The 16,710-nt window shown below is 44.6% G+C and overlaps 1 protein-coding gene across 5 annotated transcripts in view; it reads right to left on the bottom strand.

The window, feature by feature from the left end:
* Atp10a (ATPase phospholipid transporting 10A (putative)) overlaps positions 1-16,426 on the bottom strand; it is a 191,158-nt gene extending 174,732 nt beyond the window's left edge. For 3 of the 5 annotated variants that reach the window (XM_029563796.1, XM_029563798.1, XM_029563799.1), the window contains exon 1: positions 15,681-16,426. In XM_029563796.1, the coding sequence (XP_029419656.1) occupies positions 15,681-16,141 (461 nt within the window). In that variant the 5' untranslated portion in view covers positions 16,142-16,426. The remainder of the gene's footprint in view (positions 1-15,680) is intronic. The other 2 variants (XM_029563797.1, XM_008833629.3) reach the window with 2 other exon arrangements.
* Positions 16,427-16,710: the final 284 nt, after the last annotated feature.

Genomic DNA, 16,710 nt, shown 5'->3' on the forward strand with positions numbered 1-16,710 from the left:
TGGAGTCATCCTAGGATTGGATGCTGTCCCAAGGGTCATCCTGCAGTTGTGTACAGTCTCCAGGGTCATCCTGGGATTGTGCGTGGTACCTTGAGTCATCCTGGGATTGTGCGCAGTCCCCAGGGTCACCCTGGGATTGTGTGCAGTCTCCAGGGTCATCCTGGGATTGTGTATGGTCCCCAGGGTCATCCTGGGATTGTGTGAGGTTCCAGGGGTCATCCTTGATTTTGTGCAGTCCACAGGGCCATGCTGGGATAGTGTACAGTCCACAAGGTCATCCTGGGATGGTGTGTAGTCCACAGGGTCATCCTGGGTTTGTGTGCAGTTCACAGGGTCATCCTGGGATTGTATGTGGTCCCAAGAATCATCCTGTGATTGTGCACAGTCTCCAGGATCATCCTGGGATTGTATGTCATCCCCAAGGTCATCCTGGGATTGTGTGTAGTCCCCAAGGTCATCCTGGGATTGTACGCAGTCTCCAGGGTCATCCTGGGATTGTGTGAAGTTCACAGGGTCATCCTGGGATTGTGTGTAGTTCACAGGGTCATCTTGGGATTGTGGGAATTTCACAGGGTCATCCTGGGATTGTGGGAAGTTCACAGGGTCATCCTTGATTGTGTGTAGTCCCCAGGGTCATCCTGGGATTGTGTGCAATCCTCAGAGCCCTTGGATTATGTGCAGTCCACAAGGTCATCCTGCGATTGTGTGCAATCTGAAAGGCCATCCTAGGATGACCAAGGTCAGAGATCACACTTCATTTACGTATTCATTATAAAACTGCATGCTCTAACTGGCACTTTGTGTTGGCTGGAAGTACATCTAGATCATGTTGAATACTGTGGCCACATTATGACCGAAACATCTTAGTAATAATGGTGATTGTGTGCAATCTGAAAGGTCATCCTAGGATGACCAAGGTCAGAGATCACACTTCATTTATGTATTCATTATAAAACTGCATGCTCTAACTAGCACTTTGTGTTGGCTGGAAGTACATCTAGAACATGTTGAATACTGTGGCCACATTATGACCGAAACATCTTAGTAATAATGGTAATTGCAGTACGGCTAATAAAGAGACATAGTAACCTTATCAAATACCCAATTCCATCCCTTTCCATTCCCAGTTCTTTGCAGCACATGGAGAGACTTCTATTTGCACCCTGATTTGACAGTATCTCTCCTCTGATTTAAATGAGCAGAACAGGCTGTAAAAAGCAGCAGCCTAGCCAGGTGTGGTAATGCACAGGGGGCAGAGGCAGACAAATCAGTGTGATATCAAAGCCAGCCTCGTCTTCATAGTGAGTTACAGACCAGTAGGGGCTACAGGGAGTCCTTTTCTCACAAAACAGCAACGACAACAGAGGGTGGAGAGATAGCTCACTGGCTGTACTTGCAGAGGACCTGGGTTCAGTTCCCAGCACCCACATGGTGACTAACGACCATCTGTAACTCCAGTTCCAGGGGATTCAACACCCTTTTCTGACTCCACAGCCATTGCACGACATGGGTGCATTTACATACACACAGGCAATACACTATACATACATTCAAAATAAAAATAATAAAAAATAAAATATTAAAACAACAACAACAAAAAGAAGTCTGCCGAGTACCTACTTCTTTGGGTTCTGCCACATGGAGATTTTAATAGCTAACTTAAAATAGGTAAAATAATTCCTTATTACCATATAAAAACAGTTTGGCCTGAAAAGTATTCCAAAATACAGTATCCCCACGGAAAAAATTACCACAGAATTTCTGAGGGGCAATGCAGAACAACTGCATGCCAGCAAAATGCAAAACAAGTACACACAGAAAGCCGAGTATTCTAAAATTGTAGAAATCAAAATAGCATCTCCGTTTTTCCTGTAAGTTATTTCACTCTGCTATATATAGCAAGAGAGGTCTTGTACACATAAGTCTACTGGGCTCCCCTGTTCCAGGAATTCAGCAGGAAGAAGTTGCCCCACCAAAATTTGAAGAGCTAAAGGCTGTCCCCTCAACCTCCCCCAGGCAAGGAATCCAGTCATGTGGGAAAACTTTGCCTCCAAAATGTTCTTCCAAAAATGCTTTTCAATGCCTGCCTGATTGGACTTCGGGGATGGGACTGTCCCAAGCAAGGCAGCAAGCCATGGCTCATGAGCATCTAGTTCCTAGAACTCTGAAAGTCACTGTGATTACTAAATACTGGCCACATACCTGATAATGTTTCCCCCTGGAATAAGGCTGCCTAAGCACTCTCATGAAGGAAGATGGGATCTGCAGAGGGGATAGTCACCATAATGAATGAAAAGGATCAAGCTAGGCTGGGATGAGGGGCAGCCAAGAACATTCAATCCAGACACACTGGGCCTTCAGCTACAAAATAATTGCATTAAAAATATCAAGGCTACCTGCAAATCCAGAGTGAAGTAAGAAATATGTATGATGAACCTGGGACCCGCAGGGAACAAAGGAAATGACTGCAGGTTATATAAAATGGGCTCTGAAGTCAACTTGAGTGTTTCCTATTGACCAAAGAATATCAATTACAAAAATAAATACAGGGCAGGGGAGGACTGTACAGCAGGGGTGAAGGTTCTTGCCTAGAATGCATGAAGCCCTGCCTTCAGCCTGTAACAAAATAAATAATAAATAAATAAAGTTATATTAAACTCAACCAAATTAACTGTATTTAAATATATGAACTTATAATAATTTTTGTATTTTATTTATTATTTTTATTTTATGTGTATGAGTGTATTGATTTTTTAAAGTGAAATAGCTCCTAGGAGAAATGGTTGACTGCACACGGGGGCAGACAAATTAGAAGAGAGGCCCTCCCAGTCTACACTGGTACAAGTAATTTAACAAATAAACATGAGCAGGGAAAAACAAAACAAAACAGCTATCCTAAGAATTCTTGTTACTGCATACAGACAAAATGGTGTACTAGAAAATCCCCACTGAACATTGTCTAGTCATTCTACAGACAAGATCTTGAGGGGAAACAAGACAGCAGCATAGTCTAGAGGCATCTCCCCCAAGACACTGTTAACCAAAGGGGATGCAGTGTCAGTGGAGAAGAACCTGCACACACCACTCTCACCAAAAGAACAGGGCAAGTAAAGCATTTGACCATCCGGTGTCTCCTGATAGCTACCCTGGGAAGCCACTTCACACTTAAGGAACTGCTTCCAAATCCAAAATCTCATCTAACAAGGGAGGGAAACATATTTTATAATGTTAAAAGGATCAATCCATAAGAAAAATATAATCATTATATACACATCTAATAATAAGGTTCCATGCACAGGATTAGGAAATTTATTGAGAGAGTGATATTAATTACTTTTATTTGGAGTTGCACCAATTTTTTGGTTCCTAAGACCAGTGGATTACTTCTATCCTATAAAAGTTAGGAAAGCCACAGCACATGGGGGGAGAGGAAAACAGGGGGGACAGTCAAAAAAAAAAAAAAAAAAAAAAAAAAAAAAAAAAAAAAAAAAAGCCAAGAGGAGCCAGGAGCCAGCAGCAAGGCCTGTGGCAGGGAAAGGAAAGCAGAAACCTCATCTAAAAGCTAGGCCTGGTGAAAGAGACCAGTGATCCGACAAGCTTACGGCCTTCACAAGCCTTAAATTCAATTTCAGGTTTTGTTGAGACGGCCATTCCCATTCCTCCAATGGGTCAGCGGTAGAGAGGAATCCATTTTATCATTCCATAGGACGTGACATGGCAGGCAGTAGCTAGGCTCTTTCTTCAGAGTAAATTGATTGTTTAAAACTGAGTTACTCCTGAAGCCTGGGAACAAGGAATAATCACAATTCATGGAGTCTGAATTTAATCTGTCACAGGCCATGGTGAAGGGCAATCCTGGAGGGGGGACTGGGAGGGCCAGACCAGAAACTGACAAACCGAAAAGTGAAAGGGCTCAGCTTAAGCATAAGAAAGGTAGTCCCACCGTTCCTAACCAGGGAGAAACCTCACCAACTGAAGGTTCAACATATTTGAACATAAAGCCTTCCGTGGGTCAACATCTGGAGCCACTTGTCTATGGTTCACCACTGTAGAGTTTAAGAACACTAAGTCTACAGAAGATCACTGGACATCCACAGCCACATCCTTCCAGAAGTAATTAATATTTAAGTGTTGTGAAATACAAAGGTAAGTCCCTAGCTTACACAGATCTCAGTGCTGTGGTGTGTCCCACACTTTCAGTCCATATGGTAGACACTACCCACCCCAAATAGAACATTAGCTACTCCAGGGAGTACACTCTGAGGGAAAAAAATCTTCCACACATAATACCTTAAAAATAAAAAATGAACCTAACCAAGGAGGTGAAAGACTTCTATGAAGAAAACTTAAAGATACTGAAGGGTAAGACTGAAGAGGATGCTAGAAGATGAAAAGATGACCCATGCTCATGGCAGAATTAACATTGAAAATATGCCTGTATTACCAATGATCCAATAAAATCAGCATCAAAATTCCAATGACATTCTTCAAAGAACTAGGAAAAATCCTAAAATTCATAGGGAATCACAGAAGACCCTAAGCAGCCAAAGGATTCCTAAGCAAAAAAAAAAAAAAAAAAAAAAAAAAAAGAAAGAAACAGGGCTGGAGGTATCACAGTACCCAATCTGAAATTATACTACAGAGCCATAGTAACAAAACCAGCATGGTACCCACACCAAAACAGACACAGACACCAACTGTCCTAGTTTGTTCTTCATTCTGTGACAAAATACTCTGACCACTACCAACTTGGGGAGGAAAGGGTTTATTTAGCTTACATACCCTGAGTCACAGTTCATCCAGGAGCCCAAGGTAGAAACTCAAGGCAGGAACCTGGAGGCAGGAGCTGGAGCACAGGCCATGGAGGAACGCTGCTTACTGGCTTGCCCCCCTGGCCCCTGCTCAGCCTGCTTTCTTATGCAACACGGGCCCACCTGCCCAGGGGTAGCACCACCTACAGTGGGCTGGGTCATCCCACATCACTCACCAAGAAGATGCGCTCCAGACATGGCCACAGGCCAGTCCAATGGAGGCAATTCCCCAACAGAGGCTCCCTCAACCCAGGTGTGTCAAGTTGACACTAAAGCTATCCAGCACACCAATGGTATAGAAGAAAGAATCCAGAAATAAACCTACACAACTACAACCACCTAATTTTTGGCAGAAATATAAAAAAATGTACATTGGAAAAACAAAGATAGCCTCTTTAGCAAATGATGGGGAAACCACATACAAAGAGATGAAGTTAGATCCCTATCTCCATCCAGCACAAAAATAAATTCAAAGTAGACTACTAAAGACCTTAACATAATATCTGAAACTGAAACCGATGGAAGAAAACATAAGCAAATACTTATATAGGCATAGGCAAGGGCTTTCTGGAAAGGACTACAATAACATAGGCTATAACCCCCAAGATTTGGCAAATGGAATGACATTAAAGTATAACGTTTCTGCATAGCGAAGGAAACCATTACCAGAGAGAAGAAATAGACTGTAAAATGGCAAACATTTTTGGCAAGTATACATTTGACAGGGAATTAATATTTAGTATCTATAAAAATCCCCCCAAATTAAACACAGACCTTCCTCCTCCAAAGTCAGTCAATCAGAAAATAGACTAATGAACTAAATAGTCAGTTCTCAGGGAAGAAATACAAATGGCCAATAAATATTTGAAAAAGTGCTCATTGTCCCTAGTCATCAGGGAGATGCAGATTAATGCTGCTTTGAGAGTCCATCTCAGCCCAGTCAGAATGGTTATCATCAACAGAGCAACAGAGCACTCCCTGGTGAGTACGTGTGATAGGAGGAAATCTGCATACTGCTGGTGGGAACGGAAGCTAGCACATCCACTGTGGAAGTCTATATTCATCTTCCTAAAAAAACTGAAAATAGAATTACTATATTATCCAGCTATACCATTCCTGGGTATATTCAGTGAATTCTAAGTCAGCACACAGATACCTGCATGACCAAGTTATTTTTGCTTTATTCACAAAAGCGGAAATATGGAACCAGCCTAGATGTCCATCAAGAGATGAATGCACAAAGAAATATGGAAATATTGTTTATTATCATTGTTTATTTAGCTGTAAACAACGAAATTAGAGCACTGGCAATAAAACGGACGGAAATGGAAATTATTAGGAAATAAAGTCAAACTCAGACAAATACCACATTTTCGTTCACATGCAGAATCTTAATTTAAAATACATGTGTGTTGAGAGATGTCTCTCTGTCTGTCTGTCTCTCTGCCTCTCTGTCTCTCTCTCTCTGTCTGTCTCTGTGTGTGTGTGTTTGTGTGTGGATGTGTGTAATATGAAACTAGAAAAGGGGCTATGAAAGAGGAGAGACAGTACTACAGGGGGAGGTGACAGGGTTATGGAATATATGTGGCATGAAAGCAAAAGTAGGGGGTATTTAGTGAGAGGTGGGGGACTAGCAAGAGAACGAGAGATGACACGAGATGGGGGGCAAATAAGAACAAAGTGTAACTTTATGTATAAGTGTGTATGTGAAAACGTCACAATGAAACTCATTATTTTATTAACTGAAATAAAACTTTTAGGAAGGAAATGCAAACTAATAAATAATCAAAGAAGGTACATTACTACAAAACTAACAGAAAAGATTATAAGGAAATACTAAGAACAACTCCACACAAACAAATGAATTAGATGCAATGAGCAAATCTATAAGCAGACACAGACTTGCAAGAGACTAGAGATATATGAAACCTGAATGCTCCAACAAGAGAATGAATTAGCAGTTTTAAAACTCCCCACAAAAAAAAAAAAAGCCCAGGTCTCAAGGAGTAGGCAGCTCCCTGAGCTGTCAGGGTTCTACATGCCACTGAGAGGTGTGGCAGGCTGGAGCAGAGGCCCCACAAAGCCCACACCTAGGAGCTGGACCAGACCTGAGCATGAGGTTTGAGTGACCCTTTTGCCTGAGATTCAAGGACAGACAGCTGGAAGGTGCCTGCAGCTGTGCTCAGGCCCATAACCAATGAAATTAATGTAATTTGGTTGCTGATGGTTTGGAACACTTTTTTATTCCAGCTGTGTCATCCAGAAGACTGAATGTTATCCCTGAGGATAAAGGAAATGTTTGAGAAAGTCTGCATTCTGCATTGCAAAAGTATGAATTCCCAGAAGGAATAAAGGCCTTGTGCAGTGCAGCAGACACTGGGGAAGCACAGCTTGAAGAATCTCAGGTGAACCCTCCACTGGGAAATCAAGGCAGCCTACCATGATGACAAGAGTAATGTGATAACACAGAGCTGAGACCAGGTTCTTTTAACATAATTCCACGAAGCGAACAATTCTTACCCAATCAGACAGATGGATGATGGACAACTTTCCAAAGACTTTTGAATCATGTACATTTTTGACATTTGTAGAAGAAAGATGTCACGTTAATATAGACAGCTGTTTATATGCCAGTAACATTTTGCAATTTGATCTATAAATCATATTTATTAAATAAATAACAAGACTGCATAATCTTTTCAGCAGATACAGAAAAACCTACCCTTCCTTCTCTCTCTCCCAGCCTCTCTGTGTTAAGGATTGAGCCTAAGGTCTTATGTACGCAAAGCATGAGCTCTACCATTGAGCTACACTCCCAGCCCCTAAAGCCCTTTCTCAGTTATTGTCATAGTAGGAATATAAAGGAACTTCCTTAACCTAATAAAACGCATCTATAAAAACCCATAGCTGGGGCTAGGGTTCTAGCACAGTGGTAAACTACATGTGTAACATGTGCAAGGTAACACTTGATTCCCAGTCATGCACATGCACATACACATGAACATACCCCCACATACATACACACATACCTATACACAAACACATATACATACATATACATACAAATACACACATATACACAAACACATACACATATACACATCACACAGACAGACATATACAACACACATAGACACAAATACACACACAGAGAGCTAGCATCATATTTAATGGTTGTTTTTAGTCTGTTTTCTGATTGCAGTGATAAAACACTAACTAAAACCAACTTAAGGGAAGAAAAGGTTTATTTCACCTTCCAGGTTACACTTAGTCCTCCAGGGAAGCCACGGCAGGAACTTAAAGCAGGAACCAAAGAAAGAACCTGGAAGCAGGACCATGAAAGAACTGTGCTTACTAGCTTGCTTCCTTTGGCTTGCTCAGGTACCTTTCTTTTTTTAATTATTTTATTTATTACTTTTGTTTTATGTGTGTATCTGTGTTTCCTGCATGTGTATAAATGCAACTGTGTCATGCAATGCCTGGGAAGATCAGATGAGGACATTGGAACTGGTGTTATGGGTAGTTGTTAGCCTCTATGTGGGTGCTGGGAACTGAACCTGGGTCCTCTGCAAGAGCAGCCAGTACTCTTAACTGCTGAACCATCTTTCTAGCCCCACAGCTACCTTTCTTATAGAATTCGGGGGCACCGGCCCAAGGATAGTACTACCCACAGTGGGCTAGGCCTTCCTACATCAATCAGCAATCAAAAAAAAAAAAAAAAAAAAATGCCCCACAAACATGCCCACAGGGTTCGAAGGTGGAAATTCCTCAAGGAGAGTCCCTCTTCCCTGATGTGTCTTGATTTGTGTCAAACTGACAGATAGAAACTATGGTAACATGAGAGATAATGTCTGCTCAAGGACCACAAATAAGACAAGGAGGCTGTTGCCTGCCATGTCTGGGCTTCCAACTAAGCTGAGTAGGCAAGAAAAATGAATATAAGGCATCAGACCGGAAAGGAAGAAGTAAACTATAACTATTTACAGATGAGGTGAACAGAAAAGCTGATGGAGCCCAACAAAACACACATTTCAAATAACACATGAGTTGGTAAGGTGGCAGAACACAAGATCAATATGCAAAAGCATGATCAAAACTCATTAATGTAGCAATAGAAAAATTACTTTGATATGAAAAGAAGATTGTAGTTTAATTAACAGTTTTGAGGCTGGAGGTAGTAGAGCTCTGTGGTGCACCAGGAAAAGAAAAAAATCCAAATTCATAGCTTTGTACAGGTATTAATTTCATAGTTTGGTCCTTTGTAGTGCAAGTAAGCAAAATTGTAACAGTTAATAAAAGTGAATGAAGCAGGGAGGCTTCCAAGTTAGCTCCAGCTCCATTGCTCCAAGTCCTATTTCCAGGGTATGTCCTAGCTCAGCAGTAGGTTCTCACCTTCCAGTTCTGGAAGATAATCAAGGGTGGTGGCAACAGCTTGTGTAATTTGGGGAGTCTCTTAGATTGCCCTGACCAACAACTCGAAGTGAAGTTTCTCTTGTCTGGCAGTTTCTTGTTCTATAGCCTTCAGCTATTCATACGCACTCATGTACAGATATTGTATGTGTGATTTTTCAGTAGGCTTCTGAGCTAGCACATTTCCCTCTGGTTTTTCACACTAGCTAAGCATTATCCACCCCCCTTTCTAACCCTCCCTCCTTCCTCCCCAGTTAAAATAATCCCATTTTCCTGTCTCCTACGATCCCATCTGTCTTAAGGTCCTTCCTCCCCTTTTCACCCACAGCTCCTTGTATAGCCCTCCCTCTCCCCCTCCCAGCTAAATAGCCCCACTTTACTAATTTTATACTTATTAACACCTGTCTCCTACTATCCCTCTCTCAGGTTACTTCTTTCCCTTTACCTCCATAGTTCCTTTCCCTTTTCCTGGCTCCTACAGTTACATTGGGCTATATACTCACATATAAGGATTTGGTGCTAAGATCCACAAATGAGGGAGAACATATGACAAAATGCATGAAGTCCTGTGAGCAGAAATGGGGAGGTGCAGATTGTATGTGTATGTATCGCTACATGTATACGGATGCTGACAGAGAGCAGAAGAGGGGGCACTGGATGCCTTGGAGCTGGATTACAGGTGGTTCTCAGTCACCTGACATGGGTGTTGGGACTAGAACTCAGATTCACTGCAACAGCAGTACTCACTCTTAACAGCTGAGTCATCTCTCCAGCACCCATTTCTAAATTATTTTATTAATGACACTAAGAACCCAAAAAAGGGAAACCCAGTTTCTCCAGTAATAGCCAAGAATGGCTAACTGTTGAAAGCAGGTAATGGCTACCCAGAGGTTAAGTACATATTTCTGTATGTGTGAGACATGCTACTATCTATATAAAACACAGGGCCCATCTCAAAGGGAGTAAGTTTATTCCTAGTCAAATATTAGCAACCATAGCCTCGGAACACAGATTGAGGTATCCTTAATAACTTGCCCCAAAGTGGAAGCAGCTACACAAGATTTCATTAGTTACAGAACAAAGAAAATCCTAAACCGAGGCATTTACTAACTATGTTGGTGAGGACCACAGGCAGGCAGGTTACCATAAAGCCAGGGAACTCTGCTAAAGTCTTCTGATGCTGTCTGTTGACATAATTAGTCTGGGGACTGGTGGAAGCTTAGTGGTTTGCTAAGAATACATCTTAAATGTTTTGATAAAGATATTAGCTCAGATACTTGGATGGGCAATAAATAGCTATTAAAAACACTGAAAAGAGCCCAAGACAATTTGGGCTGCAACAGTTTAACTCTCCACAATCATGAAGTTCTAAACAGTCCTGCAGAATCTTCAGTTCTAGTTTTTGTTTGCTTGCTTGCTTGTTCTGTCTTATTTTTTTCTTTTCTCTGCAATTTTATTTTTGGGTTACCTGTTGTTCTGGTGAGTATAAGCACAGGGCATGGAATCAGAGCAGGAAGGATCAGACTCTAGCCCTGGCACTATCTTCCACTAGAATGCTGGTAGACAAGCTAGTGAGCCTTGATGCCTCAGTTTCCTCATCTGTGGAGCAGGATGTGCAAATGATAGGACTCTAGGAGAGCTGTACACATAGAACATAGAATGCTTGGTTGACCCTTATTAACAAGTGAAAACAAAATCACTCCATGAATAAGATTACCTTGTAATGGTAACAAAGTTCTTAGGGAGAGAAAGGTTCCTGTCCCACTACATTAACCTGACCTCATGAACCATGTAAGACACAAAGCAAGTACCAAAAGAAAAATTATTTCTAAAAACATGGGTGTGACAGTATGGTGGCACATGCCTTTAGTCCCAGCACTTGGGAGGCAGAGGCAGGCGGATCTTTGTGAGTTCAAGGCCAGCCTGGTCTACATAGTGAGTTCCAGGACAGCTGGGGTTACAGGGAGACGCTGTCTCAAAAAGACAAAAAAAAAAAAAAAAAAAAAAAAAGAAAGAAATATTATTCCTGACATATCCCACCACAGCACTCACTCACAGCCTCCTAAATCCGCATTCTAGTATCTGCATTTGAAAAGCTTCTTACTGGGTTTGGAGGCACAAGTCTTTGCTTGAGGCAGTGATGAAGGGAGGAGGGAATGTGACCCAAGGGCTAAAAGCTTTGGAGGGGAAGAGACAGGCAGGCTTGCCAGGATAGGGAGGGGAAAGGATACAAAGAGAGAGGAGCAGCAGGTAGGCTAGATAAAGGACCAGGAAGCAGGGAAGAAAAACAAAAAAGGCTTTTTTTAGGTAAGAATATCATGTTCTCAGTCACTCAGCTCTTCTGAAACAACAAATCATGAATTGAGAGTGCACAGGTTAGGGAGATAACCCTGGCTAGCAGGGGCAATGCAGAGTCAAAGGAAATGGAACAGGGTAATTCCAAAACTAAGTGTAAAGCTCCCCAGACTATTATCCCAAAAGGTGATGGATAGGAAGACATTCTGAGGCCTATGCCCAGAGGATTAGGGAACCCCAAAGGTTCAGGGAGAGGCTGCCATGGTTTATTTCCCAAGAAAGACTACTGAAGGCAGAGTCTGACATGGGTGTGCATCTCAGTTGTAGAACACAGCCTTAGCGTGTGTGAGGCCTTGGGTTCAGTCTCCTATACCAAAAATCCCACAGCAACAAACCAAGAAGATAGTATTTGTGTCATCATAAAGAATATGAAGGAGAAAAAAGAGCAATGCAATCCCCTAGGAATGTTGTGGAAGAGAAGGGGCTCAAGCACCAGGGTTCAGGCTCAGCAGTGACCTTCCACAGCACACTCCTCTTCAAGTAGCACTGCCTGAACTGACTGGTCTATTTCGACCCCCTCCCTGCCTATGACCTAAGGGATAAGAATGCTGTCTCCTGCATATCTTCCGGATAATCTCAGAAGGGCGAATTCGTCTATTGTCTTACATCTCCCTCCATAGATTGCTTATCTAGGGAATTAACAAACCTTGAATCAAAAATGTTATGGAAAATATTCTGTGTATCCCTTTTTGTCGTTATTGCTTCAACATCACAGTAGAGCAGCCCTTTGCAGAGGATTTCTACTGTAAGTCATCTAGAGTATTTATCAGATTTAAAGTATCTGGGAGGATATGTGAAGGTTCTATGAAATAGCTATAGACTACTTTTAAGGGACTGAAACATCTATGGATTTTGATATCCATACAAGCCTTGCTGGACCCTCCCTATTGTAAACTTCTGTCAGCTATACAGAATGCTGAGACCCTCACCCTGGACTCCCAGGAGGACAAATTGTAACAGTGTGAAAATCCAGCTTAGGACTCTTTAGCCACTGGCCCAAAGACAGATGGTTCTCCAGCCCACTGAGTATGGTTCAGGAGATCTTCCTGAAAAAGAGTCCAAAATCCAATAGAGGATAAAATGTGCTCAGGACATAGAAAACAGCTGCTCAAACTTCATGGTCTAGGTAGCTCTACTCCTGACCAGCACTACACAGGATTCTCAGAGTAAGAGGCCCAAGGACCCTGTTTTGGAAAAGCAACCATAATAAATGACCATGTCAGAAAGTCACCTTTAGGGGACAGGATCTTTGGTAAGGCTTCTCTAATCTGCTATATTAATGTACTCTTTGAGCCAAGTGCAGTGGCTCCCAACAGAGTCCCAGCTACTTAGTGATGAAAGCAGGTGGATTGCTGAGCCCAGGAGTCAGGGCCAGCCTGGGCAGCATAGTGAGGCCCCATCTCAAACACAGAAAGATGGTTTGACTAAACACCTCCTTTGCACAGCAGCAACAGCAATGGCACCTGGAAGAGATACAAGCCAGGACAGACCCCATATTTCCCAACTATATCTGATTCACTGTGCTCACTGAAGACACTGGACAGACTGACTTGGCGTAGGTTCTTCTCAGGCTGTACTAGTGCAGCTCCCCATGACCCCAGGATTCATGTCCACCCTTATCTCATGTATCTTATTATCCATTCCTGGTCTCTCCAAGTTCTGGCCATCATATACCACACCCTCTCGATTATCCCTCACCTTCAACATCTGCCCTCTCATTGGTCATATTCCCTCTAGTCTTTACATGGCAACCCCAGACTCTTCCCTGCCATCTCTCAGAGGCCTCTCCTGAAAACCACCCTGTTTCCCTGGACCAGGAGCCCAGGCCAGAGTCTACCCAGGCCAGGAACTTGCCCAGTGGCCTACCCACTATAGCAGCCCTGGATGGAACTCAAGCCTCCTCCACTCTCCATTCCAAGGGCTTGTCAACACCAATCCCAGGCATTCTAGGACTAGAAGAATTTGACCTGCCTTCCTAGGAAAAACGATGGAAGTGGGGTATAGGGCTGACTGCCCTTCCCACAGTTGGGAAGTAAATGAAAAATTCTGGCCAGCTTCTGCAGTAGAGAAAATGACATGGTCGGAGAGTGAGTTCGGGTACCTAAGGAGCAATCCCACCTCTGCCCCCCACACAACCATCTCTCTCATAGCCTCTGACCATCCAGTGGCCTTCCCAGGTGGGTCTATTCTTTCTATAGACAGTCTTCAAGAATTTGACTTAGGGGCAGGGAGGACTTGGAACTTGCGAGGCCTACCTGAGGGGTGTACTAGGTTGTACTTGGAGCTTAGGAACTAACTAGAAAGTTAGGCAGGTATGGTTTCACAATCCTAGGAAGCTTTGCAATGTCAGATTCCTGCCTCAGTTTTCTCATCCACTTGTCAAATAACAAGTGAGCAGCACTTTTTGTCAACTGAAAATAAACTATTTCCTAAAGTTCGGCATTTCTAAAAAGGAGACTACTGGGATGGTAGGCTCAGTGGAAATAGTAAGTAGCATATATGCAAAGATTCAGAGACTTGTTTGGCTTCCAGGGTTTGACACACTGAGGGTATTTGTGCAAGAGGTTCCTCACTCCCTCGCAATGTTTCAGGTGAAGAAGAGTCAGGGAATTCCACAGCCCTTGCCATCTACATCATGCTTGGTGCCTTGCCAATGAGCACCTCTCCAGGGCAAGCAAGGTGGTATTACTCAAATATGAGCTATCATGTAAGAATCACCTCTATCCTCATCAATACTCATTCCTGAGCCTGTTCCCAGATCTTACTCAAACACATAGGAAAGCTGTTATTTTGACAAGTTCTTCCAGTAATTCTTAGAAAACATTGGAGAAGCACGGGAATCTGAGATAACCTGGTCAAACTCGGCACCACTCTGGAGGAGCTACACAAGCTTGAGCAAGTTACTGAACCTTTCTGAACCTCTGTTTACATGAATTAGATTATCAAGGCCCACCAGTGCTCAGAGGGTCACAAGATTCAAGTCAGCCCGGGCAACACAGCAAGAACTCATTAAAATAAACTTTTTACTCAAATGTATAGAAAAGAATTCATGATCTTCTAAGAGATAGGACCAACAACATCCCCATGTGCTGGGGAAACAATCTGCCACCAGGCCAGGGACTTCCCAGGGTGCCCTCAGGCATGGTGGAATCAGAACACAAAAAATGTTATCCAGTTAGGGGAGCCATGTCCAACAAGGTGAGAAGGAAGGAAAGATGATGGAGGCCTGGACAGAGCTCCAAGATGGCTCTGCCTCCACATGGATCTCCAGATGGGGGTAAACGGAGAAGGTACATCAGGAAACCCAGGGTCACATCCCAGCTTTGGAATTCTGAGAGCAGGGAAGTAAGAACAGTTCACTGGAAGGTCACTCCCTGCCACTAACCTCTCAGCATCTTAACCCCTCACCCCCTTCGAGGCTTCTTTTCATATGAAAACAAGTTCTTATTAAGAAAACTGGCTGGTGTGCTAGCTTATGCCTGTAATTGCAGCATTTGGCAGGAAGATCATCACCAATTCAAGGATAGCCTGGGCTACACGGAGACTCTGTCTTAGAAACGCTAGAAAAAAAGTTAAGGAGAAGAGAAAGGCCTTAACTAAGGAATAGTACTCAGCTTGTGGTCAGTTCCTAATTTGCATCTGTGAATGGACTGCTGTTTGTGCCCTGCCCTTCAAGTTGATCTGCGCCAGGTACATCAGAACCTGTTGTACTAAAACAACTGTTACCTAAGACTGAGCTATACACTCCTGTGTTCAAGGCCACGGTGCCTGGCGAAGGAGAGCAAAAGAGACCAGACGATCTTGTCCTGGGTTTAGGGGCAGGAGCTGAGGGCATGAGGCTGGCCAGGTGATGCCAGATCCCAACCCTGGGATCATTCTGACTTAGACCCTAGGTTAGAGTTCCAGTCCTGACAGGGGATCCGCGTGTGCTCCTGCATCTAGGACACAGAGCCTCCTCAGAGGCACAGTGACTTCCCAAGTTCCACAGATTCTGTGGACCACACCTGTCGCGAACGCACTCTCCCTCCATGCCCAACACCGAGTTCCCCGGAAGCGCCCGACCCCTCCTGTACCCTGCGCTTCTGCCCGGCTGGTCTGACTCACCTGCTGAAGACAAGGCAGCCCAGATGGTTGATCTCGTGGTCGGAGCGGTGGCGGCTGTAGTCCTCCCACAAGTCCTTGATTGCAGTGACCGCCAGGATGAACAGTACAGGCGCCAGCGCCAGGCCCGGCTGGAAGGCGTTCACCGCCGGCACGAAGTTGAGCAGCGCAATGAAGACGAAGTACACGTTGGCCAGGCGGTGGAACTGCTCGAAGAGGTTCTTGGGCAAGAAGGAAAGCAACGTGTACTTGGTGGTCTTCAGCCGGTTGTCCGCCAGGTGTTGGACGCACCCGCGTGTGAGCAGCCGCTCGCCCTTGGAGGCCCCGGCCGCAGGGTCCTCGGCGCCCAGGGACGGCTGCAGGTTGGAGCGCACGGTGCGCGTCCTGCCCTCCCAGCGCCGTCGCCGCGGGCGTCGCCGCCTCGGGGATGCCGGCTCCTCCGCCACTGCGAGCTCCTGCTCCATGGCCGCGTGTCGCCGCGCCCGGCTCGTGTGCCGCTCGCGCCAGCCTCCTAGGTGATCATTGCCCGCCGCCCCAGCGCAGCGGCGCGGGCTCCGCTCCTGCGGTACGCACGGAGACCGCAGTCAGTGCCAGTTTAAGTCCAGCCGCCAAGGTCCGCAGTCCCGACAGGGCGCGGGCGGGCGCGGCACACAGCCCCCTAGCTGTCCCCTCCCGCCTCCCAGGCCGCCGGGCCGGTTTCCGCCGCGGTGGCTCCTCGGCCCCGCCCTCGGTCCGCGCCCAGATTCAGACTGGGCGGATAGCGGGAAACGAAAAGAGCCCGCGCTGGAAACTTTAGAGAGGTTTAGTTTCGTTTCCCTGAAGCATCTGTTAGGTTCCAGAGAGTTTGCAAAAGCTCTCTGCCATCGGTAAGACAGGGGAGGCTTCAGGATAGAGGGAAAAGGCGCCTCGGTCCCCTCTTAACTAGCGCGCTCCTCCTAGGGCAGGCTGACTTATCCTGGATGGGGACATGGTGTCTGGAGAGCCTGCATTGGGCACCTCCTCCTGGAATCAGCTGGAGTCAAACTCCAAAGGG

Source organism: Nannospalax galili, unplaced genomic scaffold, assembly GCF_000622305.1.
Source record: "Nannospalax galili isolate Female #2095 unplaced genomic scaffold, S.galili_v1.0 scaffold135, whole genome shotgun sequence".
NCBI lineage: Eukaryota > Metazoa > Chordata > Mammalia > Rodentia > Spalacidae > Nannospalax > Nannospalax galili.